Source organism: Athene cunicularia (genome assembly GCF_003259725.1).
Source record: "Athene cunicularia isolate RWA chromosome 9 unlocalized genomic scaffold, athCun1 chr9_part2, whole genome shotgun sequence".
NCBI lineage: Eukaryota > Metazoa > Chordata > Aves > Strigiformes > Strigidae > Athene > Athene cunicularia.
This window is the reverse complement of record NW_020799111.1, coordinates 961,748-975,317: the sequence shown is the minus strand read 5'-3', so window position 1 is coordinate 975,317 and position 13,570 is coordinate 961,748. Positions and strand designations below refer to the sequence as shown.

Below are 13,570 nucleotides of genomic sequence, written 5' to 3'. Positions count from 1 at the left end.
ATGCACCCTGGTATGAGGAGGGTGGGATTGTGAGAGTTCTGATTTGCATCGTGTTAAGCTTCTCCGTTGCTTCTCACCACTAGAGGAAGGGAAAAAGCAAAAACACACACAAAAATATTTGTCTGGAAGGGGTTACGTTTCTGCTTCTGCCCAGTAGATGCTCTGATTGCTGTGGGTTACTGGAGTTACCACAGATGCTTGAGTTTTAGCTGGCAGAAGTAATTATTTTTTTTTTTCTTGGAAAGGTGGAGAAGAGAACAGTAAACATTTCTAAGGTTACCAAGAGTCAAGTGTTTCAAGTAGAGAGCAGTAAATATAAATAAAACTAGAAATAAATGGTCTCCACTGGTGTGGAAGTAATCGGCAGCACCCTATACTGGTAATTCATCAGCAAACCAGTGTCTTCTGAGCACTTCTGTGCTTTTGGGAAATGCATGGCAAGCTCCCTTTCTTCCAGCAGGACCGGCCCCGTGTTCAGGATGTGACCCATGCTGCCTAGTGCAGGCAGTCCGTGCCTGCCCAGAAGCTGTCAGGAAGTGGCAAAAGTACAGTGTGTCAGCACCTAGAGTGTGTTTTATTTCCTTTTTTGGCTTCATCCCCATTTGTTTAAGCAGAAATATGCCCTAGAACTTGGCTTACTTGTTTGGGGTTTTTTAAAATCCATTTTAAAAAAAGTAGGCAAACAAGTTCTGTTTGTGCTCAAATGACCTCAACTGACTTGCAAATCTGGACCAAATTTTAATTAATATGTTGATTTGTTTCCAAAGTTGTATCTGTGGTTCCTTTTTTTTAATCAGATCAAGCCTCAGAGGTACAGGTGACAATGATGCTGACTGAAAGCTGTAAACTCAGAGGACTTCATCACAGGTGAGCTAAATAGTGTTTATAAGCAAAGCTGTATCTGTCTGAGCTGAAAATACTTGCACTTAAAGCTCCCTAGGGGGAAAAGCAACAATTTTTTTTTTTGAGAATTTAGCAACATTTTGTATATTAATTTTTTTTAAGCTGTAAAGAGCTGAAACTATTCTTGTTGCACTTAAAAATACAGAATTGCAGATATAAGATTTTTCTCATAGCAGCACGGCCTGTAAAATTAAATGGTAGTGGCATGTGGGAAAATGGGAAGTCTTTGGTTTGCTGTTCCAATCCTCACAGTGAAATATGGGTAGATATTTGTTACATATATTCTTAGCTATTACAGAAAAAGGTGCTGCAGGCACCTGTTTATGCTGGTTCTTGCACAGGTTAGTTGTTAAATGCAGTGGGAATCTTAGTGATGATGAGAGTGAGTATATATGCAGGTTGATTCCCTGTTTAGCCAATTTACTAGTCTGCTTTGTATTGTTCATCATTTTCTAGGTGGTGCATAAAAGTACTGTGATTAGGTACTGTCCCACAGGGACAGAAGGAAATGTTTTGTAGGACTTCTGCACATGAGTTGTCCTCATATAGCATCATAACATCACTGATGGGATTTATTCCTTAAGAAGTAATCACATGTTTTTTTGGGCTGGTGGCTTAAGTTTGTTAAATTAATGCCCCAAACAGCTTGAGTTAGTGGCAGTTTTGCAGCTTGGATTCAAGGCTGAAACTGCCCTTAAGTATCCTCATTACTGGCAAGGATGCAGGTAAGAAACAACCTACACTAATCGTCAAGTCCCTAGACTGGTAATTGATCTTTTTTTACTGGTAATGTGAAGAAAATGAAAATAGTTCAAGCAGAATTATTAGTTATACAGGGCATTTAAAAGTTGCTTTTCTAAAAGTTGTTATAGTTAAGGCCTTGCCTAAAAGACAGGATTGTATTAAGAGTAGCAGCAGGTTCTTGGGGAAACATTCTTAAAACTGAAACAAAATGAAACAACCTCCCTCCAGTCATTTAAAATCAGCTCTTCTCTTCCCTATTACAAGTCAGACCCTTCAAAAAGTCCAAAAAGCTTTTCTTCTGTACACTGCCTGTGAAGCTGGGACCCTTGTCTTGGTTGAAGGTAGAGCTACATGGGTCTGTAGGGTCATGGGTGTGACACCTTTGGGTAAGAACAGGAAATGTCAAAATTCCCTTTTAAAAACAATTATAACTTATTGGAGACTTACTGATGTTTTCAATAGAAGATGCATTTTTTTCTAAGAAATATTTAATGGAAAATTGAAACTATATACAATTTGTTTTAAGTTTCTACAAATTTATACATTGATACTATAGGAAGATGTTTAGGAACAATGCAGCATGGGCGTTATGAGCCACAAGGAGGGTTGGAAAGGACCTTTAAAGTGCTTTAGTGGTGGACTTGGCGGTGTTTGGTTTACAGTCAGACTCAATGATCTTTTTCAACCTGCATGATTCTATGATTAACACACCTGTGATAAAACTCCTGAGATACTTTTTCATTTAGACTGTAGAGTTTAGTTCATTGAAAACTAAAATTTTCTGTTCTGTCACTTTGAAGTGGATCAAACATGATGTTTTGACTTTTTTTAGACCACTGTAATGGAGCTATATATTTTATATCTACAGCTGCATTTAGAATGAAACACTTCCAAGTTGAGGATATATTGCTTCTTAGTATAAATAACCCATATTCATAGAAATTTATTTCAGGCCTTTTGGACCAAGTGAAAAAATTTGAAGGATTCTTCCAATGGGAAACGACTCAAATATTTAATTTTTTAAGAAACAGATGTGTAGGGCTTCAGTTATTTGGAGACCTTGTCCTCTGCATTTCATAATGCAAGAATAAGTGCTTTTCTTCAGTGTTGAATTACTTCCACTTACTGTGGTTTAGGATCAAGAAAATGTTTATCAAATTTCAGTTTCATAAAATTAGGATTTGCTCTCCCTGTCTTCCAGGAATCTGCTACCTATCACTCATGTCTGTATAGAAGAGGGAGAGAAACCAATGGTGCTGCTGCCATACATGAACTGGGGGAACCTTAAACTATTCTTGCGACAGTGCAAGCTGGTAGAGGCCAACAATCCTCAGGTACACTCAGAAATCTGACTTCTTGCCCATTAAACTTAGACTTGCTTTGTCATCTTTGTATGTGCCTTAAAATAAATACTTGTGGTATTCATCTGTTCTGTTGTGACAATGAGAGAATTAGCAAGCAGGTTTTGTGGCAAGTGTTTGGTTTGGTTCATATAATAGTTCTTGGCTGCATGCATCACAGATGTTCAGAGAGCATGAAGCTGAGTTAAACTCAAAGCTTAGGCTAATAGCTGGTATATCAGTACATATTAAAATATTTTAAAGCTAGAGAAAATGGTATATGAGTGTGGATTTAAGTTAGAATACACAGGGGAAAACTGTATGGAGAAGTTTCAGATTTACTCATTTAATTTTTGGTATAATTAATAGATTATCTCTTTAGTTATAGTTCTTAATTGTAAGTATAAAGCACTTCTGTTAAACTTTTAAGGTACTGCTGTAGATTTGCTATTAAAATAACTGGATTTATTTAACTTTAGATACTAAAGGAAGCAATCTGCTGATTTTATTTTTTTTAACTGCTGTTGGGTGCTCTGCAGCATTCATAACTTTACTGTGTTTCAGTGGAACCTGTTGCATATATTTCATAAGTGAGAAAATATGCCTAAATGAGAACATATTTTGCATATTTTTAAAAATCTGAGCATTTAGTGATGGATGTGTATATGTAGTAAAACTGTCCCTCTTGTTAGGATTACCTTGTCTTTTTTCAACTTCACCTTGGCTTGACTTCTGTCTTCAAACTGAATCAAGCACAAAATTGTTTCCTGAGGTCAGCATTTGTCCCTGTTGTGTACCACATTTCAAAATAGCAAGGGACACATACCTCTGTTAATTTGTAAAATGTGATAAGCTCCTAGGATCTCTCAATTTTTTTTTTATTTGTTTTGTTGTTTAATCTGAGTTAGAAATCCCTATGCAATGTACTAATATCCGTTTCCAAGAATTTAAGCAGAAATGGTATTTCTAATCTATATTATGTTAAACAGGAGTTACCTCTTAGTAACTAGATGACTGTATTATCAAAAAATGGGACATTTGATGTCCTAGATACTGGAAGATGGAACTTTTCTACAAATACCTAATGGAAACTCTTTGAGTTTTCTGAAATTATATGTGGCTACTGTTCTTAATAACAGGCTTTTAATGAAGAAGCCAGTTTATTACTGTTTTGATTTAGTATTTGGTTTATTTTAAGCCCAGTCTTGTAACTTCAGTGTGTCCACCTGCATATTGAAGTTTCTGAAACACTATGGAAATAGAAGTGGGAACCCAAAGTATAAATATGTGCAAGGATTTAATTTATATAGGACTGTGAAGTTGTAAAAGTAGATGGAGCCAACAGCCTTTGATACCAGTTCTCAGCATAGCAAGATAGACATATTCATAGATAGCAAAAAGCATTTTGACTGTTATTTTGCTCTGCTTCCTGAAAATGAGTTGGTTTCCAGGGAAACAGAAAGCAAAAATATGTGGTAAGAAGGGTAGAATTTATTATTTTGCCTGTGTTCACCACTAATCAAAGGAAAAGCTGTGTAGCAGTGAGGCAGTTGCAAACTGGAAACATTTGCCCCTGGCATGTTTAAAAAAAAAAAAAAAAGCTAAAATTTATAATAAGGAGTCTTTGTAAGTTTTCACTAGGTGGTAGTGTCTGTAGTTACTAGAAAGCATCAGCTGCTAAAGGGGGGGTGAGGGGGGGCACTAGAATACAACAAAACCACCAACCTCACAGGCACTGGGCTTGCAGTTTTGCAATGATTGTTGTTCTATGCTCTTGCAGGCAATTTCCCAGCAGGATCTTGTACATATGGCTATTCAGATTGCCTGTGGAATGAGTTACTTGGCCAGACGGGAGGTCATTCACAAAGACCTGGCTGCTAGAAACTGTGTGTAAGTACTTGATGGCGTAGAGTCATCATGAAGACGGTGTTACATCAGTAGCTAGAGCTACAACAGGCTTTCTTCAGTTGGCCTGATCTCTACTTCAAAATATACTACTATTTGGGTTTTTTTACAAATTTTTTTACTTTTTTTTTTTACAAATTTTGGATGAATAGTTTTGTCAGGAAGAGGTTTTCCTCTAAACGTATGTTGAACCATAAAGCATGGTTTTCAAGGAAGCAGAACATCCTTGTTTTTAAAATACTTTTTTTTAGGTTTTGTCTATGACTTTTTCGAAGGCTTGAAAAATATTAAGGCTTCCCTTAAGCTTTAATAAAAACTTGGAATATATTTGGCAGTTTATTGATGGATAGATTTTTGTATGAAGTAGTTTTTATTATTTTTTCTTAAAAAATGGCTTAATGGCTTTCTTTGTTGGTAGATTTCTTAGTTGTCAAATGATGAATGTTGGTAGATTTCTTAGTTGTCAAATGAATGTGCTTCATAATGGTAAGAATGCCAAAGTAGGGTTTGAGACCATCAGACTGGAATTACGCCCTCAAAATGTAGAGATTGAGGTGTTTCTTTCCACAAACCAAATAATTCAGACTGCCTACTCTGCTCATTCTTCATCTGCTTTAATACCTAATGAGGGGAAACAGAAAATACAGGATTCTGCTTAAACTCAACTAAACATCTGAAAATATCAAAAGGGCCGCCATTTAGTCCCTGAGCTTCGTTTTATGATATGTGAAATAACACCATAATTGAAGTAACATAGTTTTTAAGACCACAGTTGAAGCCTTTCTTGCACTGTGTAAGTTCGATGCAGGTCCCTAGAGACTCTTTTCTTAACTCTTACTGCTTGTTCTCTCTAGTGAGCATGTCCAGGAAGAAAAGCAGTACTGCAGGAGACAAAGATCATAAACAGTGCTTCAGGGAAATTACCTTGTGGCAGCCTCGCATTTCTGTGCAGGAATTAATAGCCTAGTGCTTTTGCTGGGCAAAGGGTCGGCAGGCCAGGCTGCTTGACTCCTTGTCCTCCTGGAGCAGAGTCCAGCTTCACTTTAGTTGCCGTATGTGTGATTTGGAGTACTGGCAGTAAAAATCAATACATGGTGCACCTGGTGCTCCTTCTCCATGGGAAATGCAGGCAGGAGGCAAGCATCTACTGCTCTGTGCTGCAGTACAAGAAATCCTGGGCTAGCATTAGGTTTTTAAAGTGAAAGAGGGTGCCAGTAGGCAGGATCCCTTGAAGGGCTTTGGTTATCTGCCACCCCTTTGTTCCCCAGGTCTGTTCCTGTGTGGTGAAGGACTGGGAGGAGTTGATATGAAGTATGTCAGACCTATGTACTTGTGCCCTAATTTTGGGAAGGGAGCCAGGATTGCAGTGGCCCTGGCAGATTTGTTAAGGGAGGAGATACTTTTGGCCTTGTGTGCCCATGGCACAGTAGGGCCTAGTTGAGTGGACATATGGATTACACAAGTCAGAGAGCTCTCATTGCTGAGAGATTACCTTTTGGTTTGTATTTGTTTATAGATTGGTCTTCTAGGAATTTCTCTGAACTTATAAGAGTGATTAGATATGGAAATTTCCTGGTCTTTAAATTTTGAGGGCAATGAACTGACCTGAATATGCATAGGAATGGAATAAATAAGAAGGCATTTGAGATAGTGAAGCAGGAAACGCACAAATCGAGCATTTCTATTTAATTTTTCTCATTAAAATAAATTATTGACAAGACGAAAAGACAGCAAATGCCATTTTGTTACAATCCCCCTAACCAATGTTATTTCTATATTTTTGTCATAAGATGTTAAAGCCATCTCACCTGTATTGTCAGCTGTCTGAGAACACTGAACTTCATTACACAGGTTTTTTAAGTTTCAAAGAATATGAATTAACATCCTGTGGGGGGGATCAGTAAGCTCCCTGTGCTTTTTTGAATCATCTTTTGTTGATTAAAAGTAAGTTTCTTTTAGTCAGTATCCTATTTCTGACAGTGGTCAGAATGACTATCTCTTGTTGAGAGAAATAAATAATATCTTACCAGATTGTTTGGAGACAAACTGTTAGGCCACAGATAATACTGGTTGCTTTAACAAGATATTACTAGATTTTGCTTTGCTTAAATCTCTGGCTTCTTATTGCTACAGAGGTAGCTAAAACTTGTTTAATCAGTCTGATAGGGGATCTCTGAGGGAGGAGGAATAATTTAAGGGAGTTGTTTGTTTGCTTTAACTGTATTTTTTTCACTTGTAAATGTTTGATTTTTATTTAATCTAAGACTGGTGATTTTTCTAGTGCTTATCTGTTAACGCAGAATAAATACGTTCTTTGATAATATTCGATAATCACAGAATAAATGTGTCTTGATATAGAATAATTAAAATGAATAATGTGATTAGTGTTGGCCAATTAAATCCTGAGTCCGAAACTTAAGGTTGAGCCTAAATATTTTCTGTAAAACTGTAATGCTACATTTGATAAATACTTTTGTTCTTTTAAATTAGCATTGACGATGCACTTCAGGTTAAGATTACAGACAACGCGCTATCTCGAGACCTATTTCCTATGGATTACCATTGCCTGGGAGATAATGAAAACAGACCAGTTCGATGGATGGCTCTTGAAAGCCTGGTTAACAATGAATTTTCCAGTGCTAGTGATGTGGTAAGTTTGTTTTGGTTTTTTTTCTCTTACATTTTGTAAATGTATCTTGTTGACATTTCTCCCTTTTTACAGCCATTGGAGAATCATGGCAATGAATCGGTAACAGTGGCTTGTCCAGAACAGCATCTGTACACTTGATTCCTGCATTTGCTGCTCATGGCAGATAGTTCAGAGGTCAAGCAGGCCCTTCTTGCATTCAAGTGTTAGCATAACTTCCCTTGAACTTCAAGGTTCCTGTCAGCTTCTTGTCCCTCTGCAGGACCCTGTCCTCTAGCCTGTCAGCTGCTTTACCCAGATTGGTACCATCCATGAGCTTCTTGAGGGTCCAGGCTGTTAGTGAAGATAAAACAGTATTGATTCCTGAGCAATGCCACTAGGAACTGGTCATAGCAGTTTGAGTCCAGCAGTCCAGCCACTTTAATCTCGACGTCTCACTAATTTGGTATAAGGATGCTGTGGAAGGTTATGTCAACTGAAGTCAGTGTGAGCATCCATCATTCACCCTGTGTCAACTCACACTGTCTTTTCAGCAAAGAGCTAGTCAGGTTAGTCAGGCACTGTTTGCCCTCAGTAAATCCATGCTGGCTGTTCCCAGACACCTTTGTTTCACATGCATGGAAGTGACTATCAGATCACGTGCTCCCCAACATTAGCAGGAGCTGACGTTAGACTATCTGGACTGTAGTTCCCCAGATCCCACCTCTTCAAGAGGATGCCTTTTTTCCAGATGTCACCAACCTCCCCCAGTTGTGGTGGCCTTTCAGAATGAGGAGAGCAGTGTTGCAGTGACTGCCACCTGCTCCCTTAGCACTCTTGGCCGCATCCCATTTGGTACAGTGGTCTGGTGTGTGTGCACTTGGCTTTAGTGCAGCCCAGATATTTTCCTCTGTGGGTATTTTTTGGGAGGTTACTTTTGCTGAGCTTTGGTCTTCCAAACTCCGTCCCTGCATGCTGATGCATTCTCACTCTATTCCTCAAGTAGTCTTCTACTTCCACTCTCTCTTTGCTTCCTTAGTGTCTGAGTTTAGTCAGTGCATCCATGGTGGTCTTCTACTGTGTTTGCTCAGCTTCCTGCATGTTAGAAGGGGCTGCTTCTGTGCTTACAGGAGCTTGTCCTTGCAGATGGACCTATGGTAATTAGAGTGCTAATTAATGGTAAACCACTTGCCACTGTGATCTGTCCCTTAGTGCTACGGGGGCATTTTCTTTCATAATTAATGCCGCTTGCTTAAACATGGTTACATCCAGAAACTAAACTGCTTCTTAAAACATAGTAGTTTAAAAATCTTTTAAAAAGTTCTGGTATGGCTTGTTTTTTTTCTTTCCTCATTGCCATAGTCTTTGTACTGGTGCTCAAGCCACATAAACAAAAGACCCAAAACAAACAAACAAAAAAGGAAGGAAAGGAGTCAGCTCTGCTCCAGAAATACTACTTTACTCATTGGAAAATGTTTGGGGGTTTGTGTTATACCAAACTTATGCCTATAAAAGCATGTTTGTTTAATACTAAATGAGATCAGTTAAATATTGATTTTTTTTTTTAAAAAAAAAATTACTTTTTTTTTTTACATCTAGAAAGAAGTGTTCACTGTTTGTGAACACAGGATTTGGACATAAAAGCTGCTGATAACACTGGCGGTGAAATGTAGAACTTTATTAGGATGAAGGCACCTTGGTTTCATAACCATTTCAGAAAACTAGTACAATTAAGCATATAGTCCACAGTAACTCTAAACTCCTTTTTGCATTATGTGGGGATAAATGTAACTCGGCTTCTAATACACAGTTCTTAGCTTTGCATATGTAGCTATCTGAGTTTTGCAGTGTGCAGAAATTGACTGATTTTCTGGATGTAGAAAATACCATCTTCCCTAAACCATCTTTGCATTTACGTGGATGCTTTTCACAAATATGGTGTAATATGTTTTTGTCTGCTTGCTAGGAACAAATCTAGTTATCAATTGCAGTTATTTTCTAATCAGTGATGAAATCTGTTACAAACAATTTAGCTGGTGTCTGTTAAGATGAGGTTGGTGTGTGTTCTAGGCTTGCTTTTTGAATGCATTTCTTTAAAATGGTTTTGCTGGCTTGAAAAGTTTCTGATATGTTCCTCCTCTGCCAACAGTTGTATCAGTCAGCCAAAGCATGGAAAAACAAAACACAGTTCCTGCTGAATTTTAATTCTGTGGTTTTTCCCTGTGTTGGGCACGAAGCTCTGCATCTCTTTATACCATTTTTATGCAGCTACTTACGGAATTAGAAATGGTTGCATTCTCAAAGTAGTTTTGCTTGAATCACCCTTATTCTCATGTTCTAGGTGCACCACCACTTGTCCCCTGGCATTTTTCTTAACTGCAAATGAAACAATGTCCTCCCCTGCCTTCCCACACTGCTAATAGATGACTGATGAGATCAGGGCCGCATCAGTCCCCCTGCCATTCTCCAGCTCTGAGCTTCCCATCAGTGTTCACTGACAGCATCCCTTAGTTTTTGGTTTTAGGTTTTGATTGAGGTGGGGTGGCGGGATTTCTTTTAATTAAAAACAAGAATATTTTGAGGCTTGCAGGATTCTGCCCCTCTTTAATAAATCGTGATGTTTGCAGCACTTGTAACTTCAGCAGTGAATCATCAGTGTGCAGTATCAACACCATCTATGTTTTGTCTCTTTGGTATCTTGACACCAGACAGTAAATCATTTTACTTGTCCTGTGCTTGCATGTTGATTGATTGATATTTTTTTTTTTAATCACCTTAAGCTTCTTTTGGGCAAGCACCGTCAGCTGAATATGTTGAATACTGATCCAGCTGTCAGGTTTATTTAGATGAAATCTTTATTTTTCTTGTGAGTCTGACTTTGAGCATAGACTGAAAATATACAGATGTCTTTGATTTAAAAAAATTATGATTTCATCCAGCCTGTTCTTCTGAACCTTTGAATTTCACTGACCTTTTCTTTGAGGAATTCTGTATAGTATTTTGAAGAGGTAAAATGTGATATAAACTGTTAATTTTTTCAAAACAGTGGTTTAGTGTTTAATATTACTTAGATCTAAGTGTTTTGAAATGTCATACTGAAAAAATGCAGTAAATACATGATTTTTTTAGCACTTAAATCTTAAGTGCACCAAGATTTTAATTTTACTTCAATTTAGCACCTGTGCTGTGACTCTTAAATTTATCATGACAAAGTATTGTGCTGTTGAACTTGGATGTATATAGCATTTATGTAAAGCTTTCTTACTCTGCGTAGTCTTATTTGTAACTGATTTTGTGGAACATCTGAAGGAGCTCTCAAGTTGCCATGTTCTGTTAATACCCTATGCTCTTTCTTTTTAGTGGGCCTTCGGTGTAACACTGTGGGAGCTGATGACTTTAGGACAGACTCCGTATGTTGATATCGACCCCTTTGAGATGGCTGCTTATTTAAAGGATGGCTATCGAATAGCTCAGCCAATCAACTGCCCTGATGAACTGTAAGTGCATGTTTTTGGAGAGAATAAAATGTCTATTTTGTAATCAGCCTGTTAAGCCAGCCTTATCAATGAGAGGGCTGGGTCTGCCTTTTACACAAAACCTCATGTAAGTATTTGTGTGGCTTCAGTGACCTACATCAAGGAACTTGGGTTTAAATTAAATGCTTTTTGATGATGTTGTTGAGTTTCACTTAATCCTAACCCAATTCTTTTCCTTATTGTGACACGTGAGAGAAATGGGGTTGATCAGGAAGATGGGAGGAGGCAGGCAAAGGGACCTGGGATTTTCATCTTAGTGTTTGCAGGGCTGCAATGTAGGAAGCCACTAGGTTTGTAGGTAGAGGGAATCTGTTCTCTCAGGAAGACTGTGGAGAAGTACTGTGTGTAATTGCGTTAAATGGCAGGGCTTGAGGTTTAGTCATAATCCTCATGGTACAGGAGAATGCAAGTGCACAGACACTACCTTCTGCCTCATGTGTTCTTCCAGATCCCCTTCCTGTAAGCCTACCACAGGAACACTTAGAACTGTGCTTTTACAATAGTTGAGCAATTTTTGATGAACTGTATATTGCTTCCTCCTGGATTGTCTCCAGCTCGTATCCTAAATCAAACCAGCACTTCCAGTCACAGCACATTTATTGATCACTCCAGGTGTCTGTCCTCTGAAGTTGCTCAGCATCGTGTATCAGAAGATCCAGGGTCCTTTTCTCTCTTCAGTCACCAGGTTTTCTAGTGGCAAATGCTGGTTTTTGCTTTCAGGTTGAGACTGTGGTCGTCCAATTTATGTTCTCATGTCTTCCATTTGTTTGTCTTGCAGGTTTGCTGTGATGGCTTGCTGTTGGGCCCTAGATCCTGAAGAAAGACCCAAGTTTCAGCAGCTGGTGCAATGTCTAACTGAATTTCATGCAGCACTGGGAGCATACGTCTGAAACTGTAGAAGATGATTCAATTCACTGATTGGGAGAAGGCATGGCATACATCTGTGGCTCCATGCATCACTCAGACTCACACACGTGATGTGTATAAAGCAACACCAAAGGGAGAAAGCACTTCTTCCAAAACACTGTGCCTTAGAATGCCTTAGTAGTCTGAAGATTTTTGTAAGACCTCTTGATGTTGAATATTTTCTAGATATCACTTTTGCTAAGTTAAATTGAGACCTTTTTATTTGCCATCAGGATTTTTAAAGTGTAGTGATAGTGAATTTAAACACAAGATTTGAATGGACTTTGCACTCTTACAAGAGACGTGATTTTTTTTTTTTTTTTTTTTTTTTTGAAGGGTATATGGAACTGTTAGAAAAGTGAGGCTAGGGGAAATGAATGCAAAAGCCACACTGCAGAAAATTTTCCCCGCTTTTAAAAAAAATGTTGAAACTGAATCTTTCTGACCAGCTCTAGTGTTTGTACTTGTATGTATCTGGAATAGCTTTTTAGTATCAACTACTTCTATTTTGAGACAACAGCACATTGTGGTTGGATCCACAAGCGGCATCTTACCTTTTTAACCCATTCATGAATGTTTTTTGGAAAAGCTGGTCTTGAGGATACAATATCTCCTTTTTAAAGCAGTAAGTGATTATGTAAAAGTGATTCCAGTTTACCTCATGTGGAGAGTAGTAAAGGTGGGGTAAAAATGGTGCCCCTCCTTTCAGATAAAAGGCTGATGTGATTTTTTAAGATGGTTTTATGTGCTAAATAGAGGCCTTCAGAGAAGCGCCAAAGCAGCCCTTGTGTGGAAGTCTTTCACATCAGACTTCTGGATCACAGTTTCTCTTGTTCAAAAAGGTACTGGTTGTTTTTTTTATGGGCTTTTATGGCCTGAAATGGGCTTAAATATATAAATATATATTTGTAAAGACACTTTCAGAGTAAAGAATGTTTTTCTATTACATCTAATGTGAAAGCTTTGTCCCTCACACTGCCCTGTGTATTGAACATGCAGGTTGGTGGTTGTCATTGGGCTGGATTTGGCATGAAGACAAGGTGGATTGCCTGCCTCCCTCCCTGCAGGACTATCCCTGAGAATATATTGTCCTACTGCCTCCTTTAACCCAAATATCCATTCTGCCCCAGGTTATTTTGGGTTGGAACATTACTTAGGAGGCCTGAATAAGGTATTTCAGGAAAATGTGTGGTGATCACAGCCTTACTAACTTCCATATTCTATATAGAACTAAGTTATTTGCAGAGTAACTTCAGTTCTCCAAGTGAACTGTAGGTTGCATCCTCTACATGGTGGCACTGTGAGGCAGGTTGCACTTTAACACAGTGTCAAACATGAAAAATGGCCTTTTGTCTCACGCCATCTTCAGACTGAAACACCCGTAGCCTCAAGTGTTTGTGCAACTGCATGGTTGGGAGCGTTGCCCTGACAGGCTCTGTAGCAATTGTAGCATTTTAGGAGACTGGTCTGCAAGTATGAGCAGCTGAATTTGGCTGTGTTGCATGGCTGGATTTGGCTGTGTCATGCAGATGTGTAGCTTTTGTTCTTTCCAGAACTCTGAACCTTGCTGAAGAAAATTAATCGCTTTCTAATTAGTATCACGCGAGGCA

The 13,570-nt window shown here is 38.4% G+C and overlaps 1 protein-coding gene across 2 annotated transcripts in view; it reads left to right on the top strand.

Moving 5' to 3' along the window:
• Positions 1-12,341, top strand: part of RYK (receptor-like tyrosine kinase) — a 41,762-nt gene extending 29,421 nt beyond the window's left edge. For both annotated transcript variants that reach the window (XM_026855536.1, XM_026855534.1), the window contains exons 9-14: positions 798-867; positions 2,849-2,981; positions 4,768-4,877; positions 7,383-7,542; positions 10,879-11,015; positions 11,833-12,341. In XM_026855536.1, the coding sequence (XP_026711337.1) occupies positions 798-867; positions 2,849-2,981; positions 4,768-4,877; positions 7,383-7,542; positions 10,879-11,015; positions 11,833-11,944 (722 nt within the window). In that variant the 3' untranslated portion in view covers positions 11,945-12,341. The remainder of the gene's footprint in view (positions 1-797; positions 868-2,848; positions 2,982-4,767; positions 4,878-7,382; positions 7,543-10,878; positions 11,016-11,832) is intronic.
• The last annotated feature ends 1,229 nt before the right edge of the window (positions 12,342-13,570 follow it).